The 23,655-nt window shown below is 42.8% G+C and overlaps 1 protein-coding gene across 11 annotated transcripts in view; it reads left to right on the plus strand.

Moving 5' to 3' along the window:
• cdk5rap2 (CDK5 regulatory subunit associated protein 2) overlaps window positions 1–23,554 on the plus strand; it is a 121,394-nt gene extending 97,840 nt beyond the window's left edge. For 4 of the 11 annotated variants that reach the window (XM_052037133.1, XM_052037122.1, XM_052037123.1 and 1 more), the window contains 14 exons: window positions 1,309–1,419; window positions 1,763–2,083; window positions 2,376–2,498; window positions 3,170–3,286; window positions 4,950–5,139; window positions 5,453–5,565; window positions 8,462–8,719; window positions 9,673–9,795; window positions 11,455–11,708; window positions 12,874–13,020; window positions 14,026–14,164; window positions 14,873–14,919; window positions 17,549–17,603; window positions 22,799–23,554. In XM_052037133.1, the coding sequence (XP_051893093.1) occupies window positions 1,309–1,419; window positions 1,763–2,083; window positions 2,376–2,498; window positions 3,170–3,286; window positions 4,950–5,139; window positions 5,453–5,565; window positions 8,462–8,719; window positions 9,673–9,795; window positions 11,455–11,708; window positions 12,874–13,020; window positions 14,026–14,164; window positions 14,873–14,919; window positions 17,549–17,603; window positions 22,799–22,947 (2,147 nt within the window). In that variant the 3' untranslated portion in view covers window positions 22,948–23,554. Of the gene's footprint in view, window positions 1–1,308; window positions 1,420–1,762; window positions 2,084–2,375; window positions 2,499–3,169; window positions 3,287–4,949; window positions 5,140–5,452; window positions 5,566–8,461; window positions 8,720–9,672; window positions 9,796–11,454; window positions 11,709–12,873; window positions 13,021–14,025; window positions 14,165–14,872; window positions 14,920–17,548; window positions 17,604–20,033; window positions 20,095–22,798 lie in introns of those variants that run through there. The other 7 variants (XM_052037124.1, XM_052037125.1, XM_052037128.1 and 4 more) reach the window with 7 other exon arrangements.
• The last annotated feature ends 101 nt before the right edge of the window (window positions 23,555–23,655 follow it).

Below are 23,655 nucleotides of genomic sequence, written 5' to 3' on the forward strand. Positions count from 1 at the left end.
ATATTAAGAAGAAATGCATAAATATTGAAAATCTACTGTCTTTATTTGACAACAGCAAGAGTACTATAGGAAGAACAAATGCAATCAGGATATCTATTACATGTTCTCTTCCATTTTGGTTTGTACAGATAAATGCACAAGGCAGGTTTTATAAACTTGGCAGTAGTGGTGGACATTTTTTAAATAAACTTAAGGCATAGCTTCGGATGGAAAATATTTCTGTTTTCTGACATTAGTAAAGTAACGAGGTTTATAATTCTGAAAATCTGTAGTAAGTGTTTACACAGCGAGTGTTGTCTTTTTTCCATTGTGGTTTGAGGCTACATAATTTATTGTCATTTAATCTCGTAAAGCGATAGTGTTCAAATGGGAACAAAAGACAATGATTGAAATTCTTTAGTAAAGACATGAGAAAGTCTGACAGACTACAATGCTTATGGATGTGCCACTTGATTTGTTTCACAAAGTAAAATGCAAGTGTCAACTTTTTTTTGAAGCTAAATTATTTCCTAGAACTTTAAATAGACCAAGTTCCTTTAAACTAAATTAATTGTTTCTTGTTTCCGAGTGCATACTTAGCCACATATATAGTTATGGAATGAGAATCCATAAGAAGAAAATTAATTGTGGAGAAGTAAAGCCAGTTAGAATTGTGTATTGTGATGTGTGTGTGAAGTGGAGGAGTACTAAGCAGCATTGGGAAGGTACAGTGATGTGCACTGATCAGGAAAGTTCTGCAACAGCTGAGGTTTTTTTTGCTGTTGAACTTTGTTAGCAATTAAGTCTTTGTATGAAATCCACATTTTTCAATGTAATGTTGTGTAAAAAGTCAGTTGTCACATGCAAGTATCGTTGTAATCATGAATGTACATTTCTAGGAACCTGTAAACTCGACTCATTTTAATGCAGCCGAAGTGATATTCCCTGGGGCATTCCCTTTGTGCTCACAGAATTCCTAATTGCACTGTAGTCTTTGGTGAAAGAATCTTGTCTTTTAATTCCAAAACAGACATTTCAAAATGATTTTGGAATATTGTCCTACTCGGTCCATGGAGTTGCCCTCTGAGAATTCAGCTCAGAATGCTATACCATAGCTTAATAGCATTACTGTTGGGGAAGGTTGAAGCTGACCCACTACTTAATACAAGTGTGTGGTTACAGTTAGAGCATTACCACTGGTTACTTTGCCTCTGCATTAGTTTGAGTTCTAGTCTCTGGACCCAGTATGTAGCTTAAAACTATTATAGAATTTGTTGAGGCTTGAAGACCTTTTTTTTTGTACTTTATCATATTACCAAATTTCTCTAGGTGGTCTCCCTGCAACTAATTCGGACACAAGCCTGCAGAGTGATCCACATAACAAGGAGAGACTGAGGTCTGGACTTGGTGTTTCTTCATGTGGAACGACACAACCTCTAGGTTAGTAAATATTTACTAACATATTAAAACCTTGGTATCAAGAATGTTTACAACATTCTAATATTGACTAAGCTGGTCTTTTTTTCCAGTTTAAAAATTTGGAATATAAATTTCAAATGCCCTTTCCACTCAGTACCTGACCCATTGAGAAAGCAGCAAGTATTGTGTTTCTGACCACGAGCAGACTAACAGTGACTCATGCAAACATTAGCTGCTTTAAGCTGATAGATGAACTGTGGGTGTCATTACATGCTGTATTTTTTTTAGTTTTGCTTTAATTTCAAAATTCTAAATGTCCTAAAATATATCTCTGGCACATATAACTTTTCTTTTTGCTTTACAGCAGACAATGTGAAAGAGACCTCAGGGTCTCAAGTGTCACCCACTAGTGATTGGCCAGTTGGCTATGCTGATGCTCAAACGTTGTATGAGCTTGAGAGGGAGAATTCTGCACTGCGAGAACAACTGATGAACAAGGAAGAGTTGAATGAGACTCTACGCACAGAGCTCGACTTGCATCGCTCCATTTTGACACAGAGACAGCAGAATGCTGATAACCATGCTGCCTTTTCCCCCAATCAGAGCGGTCACACCTTAATAGCAGACAAGCAAACTGCAGCTTCCACAGAGCCAAAACATGATCCTGGCCTGCACGGTGCAGGAGGTAAGATTTAATCCTCTTTATTATTTGGGCGAGGGAGGGTGAAAGGACTTGACAGAACTGATGGTTTGAGAAGGTTCTTGGACAGAAGGTTTGGTGAGCAAGTTAAAAGTCTGAGCAAGAGCTTTGCTGCATTTACCACTAGTGCTGCTGTGCTTGCCTTGCTGGGTTCCAACTGTGTTATGCAATGCTCCACGATGGAAAGGACCTGTTCTGTTGGTGTTCTCCTGAAGTATTGTAATTTTCCCCATTGATTTTGGTGGAGGACACTAATTTCCATCATCTTTGTGCTTAGACTTGGCAGGCCACCTACTTGAAATTCGGAGTTTAAGGCAGCGTTTAGAAGAATCTATTAGAAATAACGACAGATTAAGACAGCAACTGGAATGTCGACTAGCTGCAGCTGAAAATGATCTAGGTGAGCAATACAACTTAACACCCACCAACCAAGGCTCCTTAACTTTCATCTGAACTTGAATGTGTTTTTAATGGTCAAGTAAACCTAATTCTAAAGCAGGTCAAAAATATGTGTTACCTTTATAAAATTCATCAGCCTTTCCAGCTCTAGCAAACTGCATGGATCCTGTGAGATGAATTTCAACATCTTGACTTGGTTTGTAGCACAGGACTTCCCTGCACCTCATCAGATGTTGGAACTCACCCAACAGCCCGAGTGTCACACGTGTGGAGGCAGTTTCACAATTTTGACAATTTGTCGTTGAAGCCCATTTAAGGAGTAATATTCCTTTTTTTTCTTAACCCAGAATAAGTGCAGACACGAATGAAGAAAAAAAGCATTTAGTTGTTTATTTGTGTGTTGCTGGCAAGGCCAACATTTATTACCATTGAGAGTTTTTTTGGAACGATTGCGGTCCTGGTTGAGGTGCTCCCACAATGCTGTTGACGGGGAGCACCAGGACTTGGGCGCAGTGACGGTGAATAAACGCTGATGTCGAGTCAGGATGGTGTGAGAGTTGGAGGGAAACCTTCAGATGGGAGTGTTCCCAAGTGTAACTAATGGTAAATAACTGATCTTAATGCAAGTAGTCTTGTATGAGTTCTAATAAAATGTTACTGTGCATCCTCCAGCTTCTACAAATATTTTCATCCATGGTACTGATGAGCGCAGTCGCATGACAGATGAGGTTCATTACCTGAAGGAACAAAACAAGACTCTAAAGGTGCAGCTGACGAGAAGCTCCAGAGGTGGGTGCTGTGTAGTCATTAACTATCTGGCAGAGTCCACCTGCCAGAACGGGGGATAATTCATGTATATTTCATAACTTGAATCGTATCGGGACAGGAGGAGGCTGTTGAGTCCCTCATGCCTCCTTTCAGGAACTACCGGATCCCACGTGTCCTAACTAATCTGACTACGATTTGGAACCCATTGTGGAAGGAACTTTAGAAACTTACATGTATCACTTTGCCCTGTAGACAGACACCCTACCGTAACGGACCGCCTGCTGAGTGTTAATTGCAGAGGTCATAAGAGTTGTACAGAAACAGGCCCTTCGGCTTAACTCTGACATGCTGACCAAGGTGCCTACCTGAGCTAACCCCATTTGCCTGCATTTAGCCCATATCCCTCCTGTCCATGAACCTGTTGAAGTTGGTCAGTACTTATGCACCCGTCACTTCCTCCTTCAATTTAAAGTGGTCCATAGAGCTCACTTGTCCAAAGACAAGCTGTCTCGTTTATATTCGGATATATCTCCTTATTGTGATAAATGCAATAACGGAGAGGCTTCTTTAATCCACATGTTTTGGACATGTCAGAGTCTTAAAAAATTACTGGATAGAGGTGTTTCAAAATTTTTCTGTGCTTTTTAAAATAAATTTTAAACCTAATCCATTGACTGCATTATTTGGGATTGTTGGAGAAAAAGATATAACTTTGGAGACTTCTGATCTACACTTATTGGCCTTTATTTCTCTTATAGGCAGGAGGGCTGTGTTGCTTAAATGGTAGGAAGTTACTCCCCCCACTCATGTTCAATGGCTACAGGATGTTATGTCATACCTAAATTTGGAGAAGATCTGTTGTTCAATTTCTAAATCTAACTTAGACTTTCAAACATTGTGGAGACCTTTTTGAACTATTTTCAAAACCTTTGATCTGGTGGTTAAAGTACAGATATTGGCTGACATTATTATGTGTTAAGGGTTTTTCCTTGTCCTTTTTTTTAACCAAACAACTTCAGTCTTGGTAGTGGGTTTAGATTTTTTTATCAATAAAATTATTCCAATTTATTCGTTATTAATTATCATTTTTGATTATTAATATAGGGTATTGTGATTTCAAGTATGATTTAACACAATGTATTTAGTAGTATTTTATCATCTTTTTGATTCATGTACTCTGTATTTTCTTTGTGGAATTCATAAAAATATTGTAAAGAGAAATGTCTTTGAAATGTTGTAATTGTACTGGCCTCTACCACCTCCTCTGGCTCATTCCAGATGCCCCCCACCCTCTGTGTGTGGAAAACATTGCCCCTCAGATCCCCTTTAAATCCTTCCCTCCCCTTAAACCTATGCCCACTTGTTTTTAGACTCCCCTGCCCTGGGAAAAAGATTGTGACCATTCACCGCATCAATGCCCCTCATGATTTTATACACCTCTATAAGGTCACCTCCCGACCTCTTACACTCAAAGAAGAAAAGCCCCAGCCTATCTAGTCTGTCCTTAATGATGGCTAAATGAGTTGGATTAAAAATGAAATGATTACAAATGAGAATTTGAAGAGAAATGTGATATCTTCTCGGTTTGTAATAATTGAAAATTCAGAACTTTTCACGAAAAATACAGAAAAGGTCAGAATATTACATTGTCCAGAATGCCTGTATCTTTGCAATTATTTTGCAGACAAACAGAGAGAAAATGAGAAACTAAAGGAATCTCTTTCAAAGAAGACTGCCAGCATTGAGCGCCTACGTAGCGAGTGTGAGCGTGTAAAGAGGGAAAGTACTCAACTCCAGCTCAAAGTTAATAATGGTCATGAAGAAAGCAGAAAGTTAAAAGATGAGTTGCACTGCAGTCGTGAAGAGATAAGCAGGTGGGGATAACATTCAGTTAAAAATGGGTGCGACTTGAGAAACTATAAACTTGGGGAGGTGAAGGGAAGAATCCAAATCAATGAAAGATATTGGATTGGTTCTGTTGCAGAGTTGAAAATTCACCATATTTGTTGGGTGGATGTTGTCTTGAGGATGTGTTGGTTGCTTTAGGGTTACTCACATCTATCTGGTTAAATGTTTTGGGAACCTGAATAAGGTTGCAAGAACCAAATGTAAGGAGCTATAAAGGAGGGTGTAATGTGAAAAATTTATTTCGCTATTTCAATTATAAAACAACTGTTTCTGTTGCAGGCTGAAGCGAGAGCTTAACTTGCAGCATCAGCTCCTCGCCGAGAATCAGGAGCTGCTGCAGTCGTTACGGGTGGAACTTCGGGTATACGAGCAGATGAAGGAAAACAAAACAGGTAATCGTACTGTTAATGCTTTATTCCCCCACACCACCAGCACTACCAGCTGCAGCCCACCAATGCAAGGCCATGAGTTGTTTTACTTTTAAAAGAAACTGAGAAGAAAAGCACAGTGGTGGTTATTCGAGTCTGACGAACGGTGACATTGCTTCCTGTACACCACTCGGCCCATCAAATCCATTCTACCTGTTGGTACCATTCCCTCCATTTTACCCTCGTGCCTGTCCAATTGGCTTTTGAAACTGCTGGTTGACTCTGACTCAGTTTCCAGTATCCAGTGAATTCCAGACCATTAACACTCTGCATAATTTTCTGTGTTTTCCACTTGCTCCCTCCCTCGCTCCAACTCTGTGTTTACTGCCCTTTGCATTAATGCTGCCTACCCTGATTCACTAACTGGAACAGCCTCTCCCTCCCTCTCGCCCTGTCTAAACCAACCATCTTGCTCTTTGTCTTTATCCCAAGAACAATTCGAGCTCTTCCCATCTAGCCTCGCAGCAAAAAATCCCTCATCCTTGGAACCATTCTAATGAGTCCTTTCTGCACCCCCGTAGCACTGAAACAAAGGTTGTGCGTGGATAGCTGAAACCCTTAAAAAAGAGTAACTATAGGTTGACACACAGAATATTTTCATCTGTGGAGAAGAACAAATCTAGGGGTTATCTTAAGACAGTGACCTAAAAATCCCACTGATGGTTCAGGAGAAACTTCTTCCCCAGAGAATGGGGTAAGTGTGAACTTGCAACCAGAGTAGTTGAGGGAAGTGGCGCAGATAGATTGAAGAGGGGTCTAGCTCAATAGGTGAGGGAACAGAGGGTAGAGTGGGCTGTGCTGGGAGTTAGATGGGGGAGGGCAGGAGAACGGTGAAGTGTGCTGTAAATGGTACCAAGAATCAATTCGAAACAAGCCACCTGCTTCTGAACTGTACAGTCCATGTCATCCTTCCCAAGGGGATTTGTGGTCTTCGGAACTAGTGTGGGGAAAGAAATCAGACTTTATTTATTGCAGTTTTTTTTATATATTTAAGTGAGCTCTAGGAATCAATTTTTTTTTAAAATTCAGATGCTGGAAATCTGAATGTACTAAATGCCAGCAGTGCTCAGCCGGCCGGGCAGCATCTGTGGAGAGAGAGAGTTCAGGTTTTGGATCAATGACCTTTCATTGAGCAATAGTTTTTGATGAAACGATATTGACTTGAAATGTTGGCTAAGGTCAAAGACGGGGCAGGATGGGAGTGGGATGGAGAATTAAAGGAACAGGCAACTAGAAGCCTAGGATCATCCTGTGGGCTGAAGAGATGTATTCTGCAAAGCAGGCACCAATCTGCATTCAGTTTCGCCAACATAGAGGAGATAACATCAGGGGCACATCAGAAATATAATTGCGCCAGTGACCCGGTTTCAAATCTGGCCGCTGTCTGTAAGGAGTTTGTACGTTCTCCCCCTGTCTGCGTGGGTTTCCTCCGGGTGCTCCAGTTTCCACCCATGTTCCAAAGACGTACGGGTTAGGAAGTTGTGGGCATGCTATGTTGGCGCCAGAAGCGTGACGACACTTGCGGGCTGCCCCCGGAACACTTGACGTAAAAGATGCATTTCAGTGTGTGTTTCGATGTACATGTGACCAATAAAGATATCAGCCGGAACAGGTATTTGGGTTCCTAGATACTGGGAAGAGAAGAGATTAAAAAGACGGGTGGGAAGTGGAACGGATGTGGTTGAATGTCCTGTCAATTGTGGTAGAGGGAAAGCCACAATAAGGATAAAGGAAGATGTTTTGGAAGCGCTGGTATAGAAGGTGTAGTTACAGGACAGATATGATGGGAGCTGGAGAAAGGGGAGGATGGAATGGAGTCTGTCCAGGAAGTAGGGTATGAAGCGGTGTAAGCGAGGTGGTTTTTAATGCTAACCTATCCCCTGAGGTGGAGATGGCGAAGGGGTCAGAGGGGGGCTGGTTGGGCTTCTGTGTGATGAAGAAGCAAAGGACCCTCAAGCCTCCTGTTGTGGAACGGAGGAGTAGAGCAACTGGATGTCTGTTGTGAAAATGATGTTTGGCACCAAAAAAGCAGGAACTTTAAGTTGGTAGAGGGAGTCTGAGCTGTGACCGATGTACATGGGAGAGACTGAACTGTGGGAGAAGGAATGGAGTTGGGAAGAAATAATGTGAGGGACAAAACAGTCTAAAACCATGGGTCTACCAGGATAGCCAGTTCAATCTGGGGGGTGGGAGGTGGAGGCAAGGGGCCTGTGTCCGTGCGGTATGACTGACCTGGTGTAGGTCCAGGTCCTCTGAAATCTATTGCGTTCAGTCTGTTTTACAGTAACTGGACTCTGCAGTTTTTTTCTTTGTAGGCTAGAATATTAGTGACGGACATTAAGTGCTTCCTCATGTATGATTGAAATGTCATTAGTTGGGGATTACCATATCTATTAAAATAAGAATCATCAGGAATAGGTCAATCAGCCCTTTGAGCCTTCCCCTCATTCAGTAAGATCATGGCTGACCCAGTCTTAACCTCAGTACCTCCTTCCTGCTTTCTCTCCATTCTCCTGGATTCCTTCTGGTTTAAATGTCTGTGGTGTGCCTTGAGTACATTCAATGGCTCTGCCCCCGCAGTTCTAGGGTAGAAAATCCCAAAGATTCATGTAGAAATGCCTCCTCCGCTCCATCTTAACTGGCTGACCCTTAGCTCTGTAACATGTTGTTCAGAATATGTAAAATTGATATTTAATGATGCTGTCTAGTGTAGTCTAGATGATCCAATTATAGCAGGGTTGGAGCCTGTGAAAAGAAGTGTGTATTTAATTTTGAAGAAATTGAAGGATTTAGACTGAGTTTTGATTTCAATGTAAGATTGCTTCACTTCTTGAAACTGTCTCCCTTGCTGATCCCGCAGAGCCTGTACGACATGAGAGCCATGGATCGGTGAAACATTTCCAAGGATCTGTTGATCTGAATGAACTGATGGCAGAGATCCGCTGCCTTCGAATTCAGCTGGAGAGAAGCATTCAGACCAACACTGCTCTACGTCAGAAGCTTGAAGAACAGCTTCAGAAAAGACAACTGAGAAATGAAGGCAGTCCTTCCACTATTAATATAAACTACCTCTTGGCAAGGGGTCAGAGGAGCGCTGGAGGAAGACGCTTGTATCGAGGTAAACTATGACCCTTGTGTGGAAAGAAAATGAGTCCCCTCTGTATTTTTGCAGGCATTATATTGTAGCAATGAAGTTACAACGAGTCGGTAACACTGGAGAATGCCTTTTTATGACACTAAAATACTAGTTTAAGGCTTTTTTTTTTAATTTGCTCTTAAATTGTGGCTGATACAAGGTAGAAATTGTCAGAGTAAAAGTGGGAAACATTCAGGTTAGGTAGTATCTGCAGAGAAAGCAGGGATTAAGGTTGTTTTGGAAACTTGCATTAAAAAATCTCTTAACTATACATTAAAGCACGGAAGGAGGCTGTATGACCCAAGCTGACCTTTGTGGAACAATTCCCTGGGGCCCCCCAAAGTCTTCACCCTCAATATTTATCCAACCCCTTTGAAAGCTGCAGTTACAGGCAATCTACAGGTCAATGAATGGGTTCTGTGCAAAAGACATTGATAGAAAAATTTGGCTGCACTTCAGAGTGGTTACATGATTAGTGTTTTTAAAGTAGTGTAATTAATTTCTCATTGCTTGCTGTGTAGCTATTGGGCTGTACAATATTGCTGGGACTAAAGGTACTGCTTTCTAGGAGCTGACTTCAATGGTAAATGGAGGAAACCTGCCCTCGTGCATCTGGCTCAAGGAGCAGAGGGACGGATTTAAAATGTTGGCCATGAGGTGGGAAATAAAGTTATAGTCAGTGGTTGAGATCTGGAATCTGCTGGCTTTTTAAAGGTGAAGGAAACCAAGTCAATCAACGTCTTCAAATGAGAATATTTTCTAGGACTATGAAGAAATTGGGGTGAAATATTACTGATTTTATTCTCTGTTTACTGAGAAGCAGTAAAGAGTTGATGCTCTGAACTGCCCTCCTGTGCCATGACAGCCCTGTGATCTACAGTGCTGCTTTGCGTGCAACAGTTGTTCATGCCACTGCTACCTGTGCTGTTTAACAGATTCTGAAGCCGACTCTTCAGCAGAGGATGGTAAAGAAAACTTCCAGTCCCATGGATTTCCAACGCCGCCCAAATCTGTGAATGTTGCTGCAGCTGTTGACGGATCGGTGTTCCGAATCCCAGGTCTGTGGAAGTGAATAGTTGGCTGCTAGAACTGAAAAGCTTTTCCTCCTCCTCGGCCAGCAGCAAACGGATTGTGAAGCTGCTGCTGTGCAGGGCTCAGTAAAACCTGCTTAGTCCAGTGTACTGTATACGTCTCAACAGTTGTAGTTATACATGGCTTTGTAGATACAGTCAGGTACACTAACCATCTGCTGCTGTTGCTCAAAAAAATGCAGGAAAAGAAGTACACTAGTTAATGACAGAAGTCCTGGAGAGATTTGCATGGTTTAGTGTTTTCTTTTAAAGCGGTGTAATTAATCACTTTTCACATTGTATGGATATTGAGGCTATGATAGCTTAGTATCTGTGGGACTAACTGGGTTGACCTGCTAGGAGCTGGTATGGACCCAGTGGGTTGAATGGCCTCCTATACCTAGGAGCTGCAGGTGGTGAGGGGGTGCCCCAAGAATGCAGGTAAATGAGTCACTTGCCTAGATCACACCACCTGGGTCAGTGCTGTAGTTTAAGGACCACATTGTCCTGTATGTGTCCACTCTGGGCTTCAAGTTCCAAGTTCCTCCGCAGTGCTCCACGTCCTGTTCGCCCTGATAAGGTAAGATTTCTTTATTAGTCACGTGTACATTGAAACACACAGTGAAACGCACCTTTTGCGTAGAGTGTTCTGGGGGCAGCCCACAAGTGTCACCACACTTGCGACGCCAACACAGCACGCCCACAACTTCCTAACTCGTACGTCTTTGGAATGTGGGAGGAAACCGGAGCACCCAGAGGAAACCCACGCAGACACGGGGAGAACGTACAAACTCCTTACAGACTGGCTGGAATTGAACCCAGGTCACTGGTGCTGTAAAGCATTACGCTAACCGCTACAATGTGTAAGGGTTACAAGGATGATTCGGAATTAAAAGCAAAATTCAGTTGATTTTTCAGTCATACAAAACAACCTGGAATAGTCGTTATCATGTTTCACAGTAGTATAAGACAATTTTTTGTCGCATAACTCGTGGGCAGAGTGGTGGAGGGTGGAAACAACAGCTTTATGCAAGTGAATTTCAACTCTCTGGGATTGTCCTGGCATTAGTCTGGTACAGGATTCACTAGTCACAGGGACTTCACGTTCAAGTTGGTCACAGGTGGAGCAAAGAGAGAGACTAGGATCTGTAAGAATAACCAGAAGCAGAATCCAAGTTCGAAGGGTAAATGAAGAAATATTAATGTATTGCCACGTTCTGTTGGTAATCGCCAGTAGGCTGAGAGGGAAAGAGCTCTGAAGTTCTCTGTGAAACTGAAGTTATTTGTGTGGTGGTAGCCAGCGAAGAATGCGCAGGATGAGGAAAGGGTTTGATTCCACGTCCTGCTCACTCACTGAGCACTTTGTTTCACTACATGCATCTTTTCTCTGAAATAGTTTTATAAAAATGAAGTAGAGTAGCAGAATTACTGAACTGGATAGGTTTCTTCTAAAACCAACAGAAAATCCTGAAAGTACCCATCAGCTCTCTACAGTGAGTTGTGATGAAAGGTCATTGATCTGAAACACTGGCTCTGTCCACTGCTGCTGCCTGACTTGCTGAATATTTCCAACATTTTGTTTCGTTCCAGATTTTCAGCATGGGATTTGTTTTGATTAAATCTATAACCTCTAATCTTTCACGTTAGGAATTGAAGCACTGCCAAAGGATGAGTTTGACAGCACTTCACATTACAGTGAGAGTTCAGTGGAAAACCTGTCGCATAGACCGTCCCGGTTTGTACCAGCACGTCGGATGTGGGCAGACAAGGATGGACAGTGTGTACTTGGTCTACTGGAAGATTACAATGCACTCCACAAGCAGCTCTCTGAGGGCCGGTCTCTGCTGCATGGAATGGACACGCGTCTTGGAGATGCTGCCTGCCACATTACTGCTGCAGTGGTAAAGCCTGTTTACTGGTTAATTGAGTTGTACCAACCACTGTTTCGTACGTTTCCATTCAGGGTTAGTGAAGTTGCTGGATTAGTCTGGCTGTTTGCTCAGAATAAAGTGTTAACTCCAGAGCTCTTGGTAACTTTACACTACCCATAATTACTGTGAAACAAAGATGAAAGTTTAATCATCAGCAAAAATCCATTTTCATATAGTTTTGAGGTTTGCTTTTCAGCCACTTTTTTTTTTATTGCTCTGAGTCAGTCAGACAGCACAGCAACAGGCCCTTCAGCCCACTGTGTCTGTGCCTGGGACCTGGGAGGCAAGTGTTTCACACAGGGTGGTGGGTGTGTGGAACGAGCTGCCAGGGGAAGCAGTAGAGGTGGGTACAATTACAGCATTTAAAAGACATTTGGACAGGTACATGGATAGGAAAGATTTAGAGGGATACGGGCCAAACCCAGGCAGGAGGGACTAGCTCAGGTAGGCACCTTGGTCGGCGTGCAAGGGTTGGGTCGAAAGGTTTGTTTCCGTGCTGTATAACTCTGACTTGTATGAAGTGCCTGTCTAAATGCCTATTTGCATACTAGTTTTATCTGATTCAAACATTTCCTCTGGCAGTGAGTTCCAGATATCAGTCTCTCCCAGTGTTTTTTTAAAAAAAAGGCTTTCCCCTCGAAACCCCTTTAAAACTCCTTCCTCTCACCTTAAACCTATGTCCTTTTTATATAGCCCTGCCATGGGATCGTAAGTAGTAAAATGTACAGATGGTAGATTTTTCAATGGACCTTTCTCCCTGGCACTGTAGGCAGTTGTGGGACACTGGCACAGTTCCTCGTGAATAGTTACTGCCAATATTGTCAGCAAAGTCATGTTGTATCTGGGCTGCCAGGAGCAATGTGAAATGGTGCCAATTGCAGGTTCTATCATCAGTCTCTTCACAAACTCCCTCAGGACTTCTTCACTTTTCACTTGCCTGGGCCTGTGGGTGATACTGGACTTGCCCGGCACTCTCAACCTTTCATCCTTTACAGTATTTTTTTGAATGTACCTTTTTTGGCACTTGCATAAGTGTGCTCCTTTTTTCTTGGCTGCTGTTTGGAACTTGTTTTAATAAAGTTATATCTAATGTGCTCATCTTGTGCCTCTTCTGTTTCGTCCCCACACCTTCCAGGAACCAGTTGAACCTTTGCTGAAGGGCCTGTCTTCAAATGTGAGCACCGTGCAGCAAGTGTTTGAGGAAGCAGGACGCTTGCTTAAACTCTTCTGGAGGGTATCTTTGCCCATCCCTGCCGCCAGCTCTAGCAGTCAGCATCAGCAGGTAGCAACTCCACACTCGTTATAACGATATTGTTTTAAAATCCTTTGGCACATAGCCTTGATACGAATAACATGTTTTTTTACACATGTAATGTTTTGGTATTGTTACACGTTGAATTAAGCTATCATATGCAATCCTGCGGGGACATGAAAGTAGTCTAACCTCAAAGAACTGTACCTGGGTTTTATTTTAGACGCCTGACGGTTCAGTGGAGAAATGATTTGATACTGAACAACATGGACTAAGAGTTAACAAGTTTTGATTGATCAAGTTAATAATAGGGAATGAAATTCAGTCAGCTGATCTGGGAAGTGATATTTATCTGTTTCACTGAATTGTGCAGCAGTGAAGGATTCTCAAGATCCTACACCAGCAGCCTCTGGAGATAACACTGGTTATTTTTATCTGTGAACCTAACCCAAGTGTATCAGTGGTGCCAGTCAGTGGGATCATTGGAGAAGGTCATTTGGCCCTTTCTGTCTGTATTTCATTAGTTCCCCTGTGGAATTCACTCCCTACGGGGTGTGGGAATGGTGGGGAGGTGATCAGTGTCGTTGATCATTTCCAGTTTCTCCCACCTTAACCAGAAAGTAATTAATTGGAGATAGATTCAGTCTAGCGGCGTTATAGTGTTGGAGGAGTTGTCATACTTCCACATTTGAATCAGTTTTGCGCTCAGATGGATTTGGAAATTGTTGGGTGCTAGGTGATGTTGGATGTCGGGGAGGGAAGAATCGTAAAGAAACTGAAAGCCAAACATTGGGTGGGTTTCTGCCCATGGAAACCAAGGTCACTCACACTTGTGGAATGTGTAAACAATAAATATCTTTGCTGATATAAGATCAACCTCCTTGGATCCGTTTCAGGAGAATTTGGGGGATCAGGGCTGTGAATGTTCACAGCTGACATCTGTGTTCTGTAGTGTTCTGTATGCCTTACTAACAGTGGAGGCCACAGAATTACAGTCAGGCAGAAAGTGCATTTGATTGTTTTCCCCTTTTTCAGGAAAAGGTTGTGAAGGACGAGGTCTCTCGGCTACGCAAGAAGTTGACGGAGCAAGAAAAGCTCCTCCATGGCACAGTGAAACGTCTTCGTACGACCAACCAGCTGAAGGAGGGCATGGAGAAAATCATCATTGACCAACGTCAGTATCTGACCAGACCATGTCACGTCTGAGCTGGTTTGGCTACAGAGCCGTGTCTCCCCCCCCCCGCCACCCCTGTTTAAACGCTCATTACTCATAAGGCGAGCGATCCTGATGCAGTTGTGAAGTAACCACATTAGGTTCATATCAAACCCTTGAGCTGTTCCCAGGTGGTGCTTTTGTACTTTAATTCCTCTTTCAATCACCGGTACCTTCCCCAACATGCTTCACATTCCTTCCATTCACTAACATTTCCCCTTCCAGTGGGAGGTTTCTTGTCTCCTCAGCAGGAGATGTGGGATTGGTGGCTTTAAATTACCGGTCTAGTATCCAGGAAACTGGCCCAGGGATCCAAACCAAAGGATCCCACTGATGCTCACACAATGCTACAGAATTCCCTTTGTGCTACAGTGTGTGACTCTGCATGATATTAGATCAAAACTGTTTCTTAATTACCCCATGGAACAACACAAGAAACATCTTGGTTAGCAGCAGTCAGGGGTGGACGGTGATGGTTGGCATTGCCAGGGATGGTTTCACTTGGCCATTGAGTTCATTCCATCATCATTAGGCAATGCTATTCATTTTGTCCCTCCATCATAGCACGTTAATCCTCAGTGTTACAGACCTGCCAAAACTAAAGCCACAGTTACCAACTGTTTGCTACGTGACATTTGGAGTTTAATGAAAATGTTCTTTCCCTCCTAGTGTCACTGACGCATGATGTATTGAAGAAAGCTAGAGGAAATCTGGAGGTGAGTGGCGTGTTCAGAAACTCTGATAAACTGTTAAATTTGTCATAACTTAGACTGAACCTGATAGTAACCATTGATAAAATAAGCCCACGGGTCCTTGTTTGAAATTCTGATTACATTTTTGCTCTTTTTGCATTAGTGGGGAATCTTAGAGGTTTTGTCACGTGTGTAACATGGACGGGAGAGGTCTGGAGGGTTATGGACTGGGTGCAGGTAAATGGGACTAGCGGAATAATGTTTTGGCACAGACTAGAAGGGCCGAATGGCCTGTTTTTCTGTGCTGTAGTGTCCTATGTAAGGAGTACAGGGTCGGCTCAGTGTGGGACTACTGTGAAGGCAGCAGTACAGCTATGAAGGAATATTGAGGTCATAATGTGACCTGTCGTAAGAATATTTGATGTGTTTGCAGGAGATCATCAGATATACTGGGTGGGCATAGACTTGTGATGGTTAGGGTTAGAGTTCTTTAAATGGAAAAGTAGTTGCTTGAGTTTGTTTATTTCTGTTTGGGAGAAGCAGAATGTGTAGCTGGGACACTGGGTGTTTCTGTCCTGTCGCAGTGTGACTGCATTCTCCCGTGAGTTTGTCATCCCTGCAGAATGCACTGAAACAGGTGCGACCTTATCTGGTCCCCTCATCCACTCCACTCACTGGCTTGTATTGTTCACAATTCATAAAGGCTCAGGTAAAGCACACGACAGTCCTGTTGACAGTCACCTGAGACTGCCTTATTATTTTAAATTTTAGGTTTATTTAATTGCTTGAATTTAAATTCCTCAGCTGCTGTGATGGAGTTTGAACCTGTCTCTCTGGATCAGTGATCACCAGCCTGTCTACTTTTGTAAAGCTTACCCAGAATCTTGCCTTACAATATGGAGGAGGCCATTTGGTCCATCAAGTCCATTCTGACATCCTTGCAGAACTAGTCCACCCAGTGCCACTCCTGCTCTCGCTTCACAGCCCTGCAAGTGTTGTCCTTTGGACAGTTATCCCCTTCCTAAGATGTCTCCCATCTGGGTCAGGTGATTTATCCACCTAAAATAAAGCCATTTTCGAATCCGCAGGTTCTTTCAGGAGTCCAACGATGAGTTGAAAACAACTTGGTGCTTCACAAAGTTTTATTGGAAAAGTTTAAAACAAAGAAACAGTCACAGAGCACGTGGCACCAGCTTTACTGCTGGGAGATGAGCCGAGACAAAGGAACTAAAATGAGCTAGGGGGAGGGGCAAGAGAGAGAGCAAGGTAAGCAAGAGAAAGAGAGCAAAAGAGAGATGAGAGAGAGGCAAGAGAGCTTTTTAACATAAAACAGCTCCTTTTATACCTGAGGTAAGACCTTGGATAACAATGGTCCAATCAGAAAATACCTGTTGAATACTATGACAAAATCAACTAATGAAAAAACACTCATCACCTGGTGAAAGAACACATCAGGTAAGAAGCAGTTATACCTTGTACATCCACCAGAGGGATATTAAACACTATATGTGTGTAAAAATATTACCTAAACAATCAAATCCAACACCCCCGTTTATCTAAGTGTAATGCTCCAATATCACATCTGCCTTTCCTGAGACTGCAACTCATCCTTTTTAAATACAGTACTCTGCTTCGTAGCTTGGCCATGCCCTTTCTCTCCGCTTGCTGTTGACATTTCTGGTGAAGATTTTTAAATGTGTTTCGTTTGCTTGAGCCTTCTCTCGTACCCTTTACACCTCCCCTCTGAGCTGTTTCTCACTTGTGCTGTTGACCTGACATATGCCCTATTTGTCTGCTTTATTTTATTCCCTAGCTCTGGTCATTCTGGTAGCTCTGGTTCCAATTGCCTCACCTTGGGAACATAGCCCAGTCTATCTGAACATCTCACAGCCCTCTGTTGTAATTTTCCCTGCCAAGTTTCAATTTCACTTTGCCCCAGTCAGATCTGTTCTTGCACCATTGAAACTGGTCCCTGTCCAGGTAATAGATTATCACCTTTGAGAGATTAGAATCCTGTTCCATGGCTATTCTACCCTGTACTGTGACTTGTTTCCTGAATGTTCAAGATCAGGTTTATTATCACTGACTTGCATGTGGTGAAATGTGCTGTTTTGCAGCAGCAGTACAGTCAACGACATCAAATTACTATAAATTACAAAATAAATGATGCAAAAAAAAAAAGGAATAATTAAGTAGGGTTCATGGACTGTTCAGAAATCTGATGGCAGTAGGACAAAAGCTGTTCCTGAAATGTTGAGTGTGGGTCTTCAGGCTTCTGTACCTCCTCCCCGATGGCAGTAACGAGAAGAGGGCATGTCCCAGGTGGTGAGGGTCCTTAGTGATGGATGCCGCCTTCTTGAGGCGCCGCCTCTTGAAGATGTCCTCGATGGTGGGGAGGGTTGTGCCTGTGATGGAGCTGGCTGAGTCTACAACCCTCTGCAGCCTTCACTTGTTCCCCCACTGACCTGACTCACTCCAGTAAGGTCTCCCTCATTGGCCCAGAAGAGTGTTGGTCTCAAGTTCTCCAGAACACAATTCTCTCTTTGCCCCTTTGTAGTCAGCTACAGTAACATTTTTAGACAGGTTGGTGTCCCTCACTATCTGCGCTGGGTTCTCCCTGTCAGTTTCCTACCATGCTCTGTTTTCCCACCAGGTGGCAGGTTGGAGAGCTCCCATTAGTGTCCCTGATGCTGCCTGTGTCGAAATTGGTAGGTTTCTTCAGAAGGTCAGAGGCCAAGGGATCCAAGGAGGCTTGGCCGTGTGGGTGGTGGAGGGAGTGCATTCAGATTGGAGGGCTGTGACTAGTGGTGTCTCACAGGGATCGGTTCTGAGACCTCTACTTTTTGTGATATTTATTAATGACTTAGATGAGGGGGTGGAAGGCTGGGTTAGCAAGTTTGCAGATGACACAAAGATTGGTGGTGTTGTGGATTGTGTAGAAGGCTGTTGAAGCTTACAGAGGGATATTGATAGGATGCAGAGCTGGGCTGAGAAGTGGCAGATGGAGTTCAATCTGGAGAAGTGTGAGGTGGTACACTTTGGAAGGACAAACTCCAAGGCGGAGTACAAGGTAAATAGCAGGATTCTGGGCAGTGTAGAGGAGTAGAGGGATCTGGGGGTTCATATCCACAGATCACTGAAAGTTGCCACACAGGTGGATAGGGTAGTTAAGAAAGCTTATGGGATGTTGGCTTTCATAAATCGTGGGATCGAGTTTAAGAGCCACAAAGTAATGATGCAGCTTTACAAAACTCTGGTTAGGCCACACTTAAGAGTACTGTGTCCAGTTCTGGTCGCCTCATTATAGGAAGGATGTGGAGGCATTGGAGAGGGTGCAGAGGAGATTTACCAGGATGCTGCCTGGATTGGAGAGTATGGATTATGCGGAGAGACTAAGGGAGCTGGGGCTGTTCTCATTGGAGAGAAGGAGGATGAGGGGAGACATGATAGAGGTGTACAAGATATTAAGAGGAATAGATAGAGTAGACAGCCAGCACCTCTTTCCCAGGGCACCAATGCTCAATACAAGAGGACATGGCTTTAAGGTAATGGGTGGGAAGTTCAAGGGAGACGTCAGAGAGAGGTTTTTCACCCAGAGAGTGGTTGGTGCATGGAATGCACTGCCTGGGGTGGTGGTGGAGGCTGATACGTTGGTCAAGTTCAAGAAATTGTTAGATAAGCATATGGAGGAATTTAATATAGAGGGATATGTGGGAGGAAGGGGTTAGATAGTCTTAGGAGTGGTTTGAAGGTCGGCACAACATGGTGGGCCAAAGGGCCTGTATTGTGCTATATTGTTCTGTGGTTCACACCACCCACTCTCCCTTTCTTCCCTTCCATCTCTTTCCTAAACACCTGTCATTGCAATATTTAGTCCCAGTGCTGCTTTTTAATACCAGGTCTCCACTACCACTGTGCTAACTGTGCATGAAGCGCATTAAAAGTACAGTAAACCATCTTGCATTTTCTTGTACTCCTGTGCAGATTTGGCCCAGACTGTTTCTTGCTGTAGTGCATCACTCCCTGTGCTTTGTGTACTTTTCAGTGCTTTATCCCAGTGCCCATCCTCTGCCAGGTTAGTTGAAAACTACCCCTCAAACAGAGCCACAGAGTTGTACAGCATAGGAACAGGCCCTTCGGTCCATCGTGCCTATGCTGACCATCATGCCTATCTACACTAATCCCACTTACCTGCATTAATTCCGTATCCTTTATGCCTTGCCCATTCAAGAATCTGTCCAGATGCCTCTTAAATTCCTCCCTCCACTACCTGCTGTGACAACTCACTCCAGATACCAACTACTCTGTGGGAAATACTTACCCCTCGGATCCTTGCGGCCCTGAGGACATTGGCCCCAACACCATGGAGCTACAAGCTGTCTGACCACCACACGTCTCTTCTTCCCCTTCCAATGCCCTAGGGATCTGAGGTTCTCTCTCCTGCGCCATCTCCAGCCATGTGTGCATCTGCACTGTTGCAGTCACTAATGGATGGCACCAGTAATACTCAGGAGGTCTTTGGAGATCCTGATTCTTAAACTATTGCCTACCTCTATCTGCCTGCTCTATCTTCTCTTAAAACCTGCAGGGTCAGAACCTGAATTACTTTTTCTAATCTGCCTCCTGAGACTGCTTTAATCCATTCTGAAGTTGGCTTCACATCTTAGATTGGTGCTGATTCTGGTCCGAATTGAAGGGGTGTGCCACAGGGTTTGATTATTTTCGCATGTGAGAAATAAACTAATTCAAATTTAACATTTTAAATCTGAGATGAACTCAATTATAGAACTTTCATTTAGATCTTGGCAGGTAAGTATATCAGACTGTTGTATAAAATTATTGAAATACATTTCCATGTCCATTATGGAGGTGTAATTGCAGTGGTAGTCATGGGTGGTACATTTATTTATTGCAAAACATTTGAGTTATCTTTTTTGACGTGATTAACACTTGTAAATCAATCTACAAACCTGTGTTTTGAAAGTAGCTTGTCTCCTGTTTGTGTGAACTCCCCTTCAGTTGCATTTTCTTATATTAATCAGTATACTTCTGTCAAATTCTCTTCCTGTGTTTTCAAACTTATTTACTTCAATTTTTATTCCTCTTTCCTTCACCTTCTCTCTTGTCCTCCATCTGAGATGTCCCAGATGAATCATTACATGGTTTTTGATCTTAAAGGCTTTCCAAAGCAAAGCGAAGGTTGGTGAAGTGTGGCTGTCACTTCTGTAATTTATGCATGCTGATGCCTGGTTCACACGGATCTTACCATTCACGTTTGGAATCATTGCAATCGGCTTATTATTTTCTCTGAAGTTTTCCTAGCGATGTGTTATTTGCTTTTCACATCTAGGAATTCCACTGTTAGTTCGTCTCTGCAGTGGCCTAGAATTAGCTCCCTCACTGAATACCCTTCTGTTAGACTTCAGCATAAAAATATTTTGCCACAAACTTGTAGAAATGCATTAAGACCCACAGGTGTCTGAAACTGTGGCTCGCAGCTGGAGAGCAATGCATCCCCTTAACCAGTGAGGCTGAAAACATAGACTGGAATGACTGAGAAGGGTGAACTATTGGTAAATTGGGAGACACAAGAAAATTAGGAGAATGGGCTGGATTAAGAAAGGGAAAAATAAGTAAGTATTTATTCTAAAATCTCACAAGAATCTGAAAGAATAACATTCCAGGCTTTTAACTATTCACCTCCTGGGCAAGAGGTTGATTGGCAGTCACTGATGATTGTCAAGTCATTAAACAGCTAGTTAGTTGACTTTGGTCACTTCTCAGCACCTTTTTACTTAGCTAACACAGCAGGACAAATCGGTAAGCAACCTTCAGTGATTTTCAATGCCTGGTAAACCCGTTTCTAGCAAATCCTGGGCCATTAACTCCAGTGTGAGTTGCCAGTACAGAGCAGCGTTTGCAGCTCAAATTCTGTTCTGCTTGGAGTTGTCCGCAGTTATGCAGAGACTGGATCCAAACCAGAATCAGTGGGGTTTTGAGTTGGACAGATTTCAGGCATTTTTTTCTTGCATGGCTTGAAGCCTTTTGAGTTCCTGTGTTCTAATATTTGTCATGAGGTTTGAATAGAAGATATATTAAGGCCATTCTGCAAATATCTCAATCTCTCAAAAGGTTTGTGTGGATTAAATTGGCCTGGACTTGGTTTTATTCCACCAGATAGAACTGTAGAATCATACAGCACAGAACCAAGCTCTTGCAGCCCACCTGGTCGATGCTGACCTTCACCAATCCCATTGACCCGCATCAGACCTGTATCCCTCCGCACCTGTCCTATCCAAGTACCTGTCTGAACTTATTAAATATTTCAATTGTTGCCTCTACCACCACCTCCTGTGGCTCACTCCATATGTCCCTCTGTGTGGAATACTTCCCTCAGATCTCCTTTAACTTCCTCCCCTCATTTTAAAGCTGTCTGTGCCCTCTAGTTCTAGAACTCCCCTGCCTGGCGAGAAAGATTCTAACCAACTGTCCTATCTGTGTCCCACATAACGTTATAAACCTCTGAGGTCACCCCTCAGCCTCCTACGTTTCAGTGAGAACAAACCCAGCCTCTCCAATCTCTCCCCATAACTACAGCCCTCCATTCCAGGCAATGTCGTGGTGAACCTCTTCTGCACCCTCTCTGTTGCTCCCATGTCCTTCCTGTGGTGTGGTGACCCGAACTGCACACAGTACTCCGTGTTTTCGACAGCTGCATCTGCAGTTTTTCCTCTTCTATTTTATTCGGAAGGTTTTCTGTTGGTTGTCCAATTCTCCTGCACCATCAGGTCTTTTGTGCAGTGAGTGTACTGAAAGCTGCCAGGAGTGTACCATACCGACTGGTTCCCCTTTTATCCATCCTGCTTCCTACTTCCCCAAAGAGCTCCAATAAACTTTGTCAAACCCACTTTCCCTCTCACAAAACTCAACTCTGCCTGATGGTTCCACGACTTTCTATCCTCTGTTGCTTCCCTAGTAATGGATTCCATCGCTTTGCTAGTGACAGACGTTCAGAAAGTTTAGGCCACTTTTTTTTTCATTCCATGCGTGTGCCTGCACAGACAGACACCTCATTTGCAGGTTTCCAATCTGCTGGGACTTGCTGAATACAGGGAATTTTACCAAATTATCCACTATCTTTGCAGCCACTTCTTTTGAGATCCTAGGGCAATATCACCAGGTTCTAACTTGTTTGCCGAATGGTTTCTAATCTCCTCTTCCCATTGTCCCTGGATTCTACCATTGGAATGCTTTTGGTGTCTTCCACCAGAGAGAGAAATTCAGAGATTTATTCAGTCTCCTTATTCTGTTTCCTTACTTCCTACTAATTCTCTAACAGACCGTTGTTTAACTGAACCAACCACTATTATTTTTGCTTAAGTTGCTGGGTTTTTTTATTTCTTACTTGCCTTGCCTCATAATAGAGGGAGAAAGTTGATTTATTTTGTTATCCTTTGGGGAAAAGTTATGATACCATTGATCTTCTGGTACACCAGTTTTCACAACCCTTTGTCCTTCTGTCAACTTGAGACCATCCATAACTACCTTAGCTTCCTTCTCAAAGCTGCTTTTTCTCAGTGGAATATGTTTTTATCCCCAAATTTCAGATTGCTGTTTAAGATTGTAATATTTCTGAGGTTGCTGCTGTTTGTTCTCGTCTTTGTTTTCTTCCTTGAATCAGATTTATGTTCCTGTCGAGTCTGCTCTCCCTTAAAATATGCATGATCGTGAATCAGGCTTGCTGTGCATTTTACATTTGTGGTGGTGATTAATTTTATACAGGTCTCTGTGGTATTGTGTATAACTTGAAACTTGCCTGAATTCATGTCTGCTTCACATCATTGTGATGTCCAGATTGTTATTTTAAAAACATTGTCACAATAAATTGTTTCCTCTCTCCAAGCAGACGCAACCCGCCGAGGCTCTGCCGCTAAATGGGAATTAATTAAATCTTTTGACGGAGCTATCAACAATAGTTGCTCGAGCGAAGAGGCTTGCTCTGCTTCTGAAGAAAAGAATGACTCTTTGACCTCATCATTCTGCAGTTATTGAAAATAAGCTTAAAGTAGCCTCTTTACAGGCTGAATTGCTGTTTTGTTTAAAAAAAAAAGCAAAAATTGCCTGAAAACTAGCTTTTTTGCACAGAATTGCAGAACTTTCTGCTGATCCTAAATGTTAAAGTAGGTGGTACGGAGACTTAGAAAATATTGTGGACAGTGTGAGATGTTAAAGGGACTTTTTTTTGATGCAAGACTGTGGAAATGGAGTTTTAAAAAAAATGTTGTACAAGTGCTTTTAAAATTACGTAGACTAAGAAAAGTTGAATCAAAATGTTAGAAGAAATCTTTGTATATTTCCTTCAGTTTAGCAATAATTGTTGTGTAAAGAATCTATTTTGTAAATAATCTGGAATTTGTGTTCAATACAAACCGCGTGAGTATTGTGATGTGCCGTTGTATGTCTCTTTCCTGGGAACAGATCTTTCCCAAGATACTGCCCTGCCTTAAATTTGAATTCTCTTAATGTCAATGTTCTGTTTTTATTGTAAAGAACATGTGTAAGTTCCACATTGTGAAAGGGAGCTGGCATTGCTGTACATACTACCCCAATGTATGGGTCTGTTCTATTTTGTCAAAATACATTTTCTATTGTTACTGTATTGTTATCCAGTTTTTACTACTTTATTTCAGTTATGGAAAGTATCACAATGGTCTGACAGCTTTGACAGATGTTTGGTTCAAATCAGCAGAAATGCAAACC

Source organism: Pristis pectinata, chromosome 23 (assembly GCF_009764475.1).
Source record: "Pristis pectinata isolate sPriPec2 chromosome 23, sPriPec2.1.pri, whole genome shotgun sequence".
NCBI lineage: Eukaryota > Metazoa > Chordata > Chondrichthyes > Rhinopristiformes > Pristidae > Pristis > Pristis pectinata.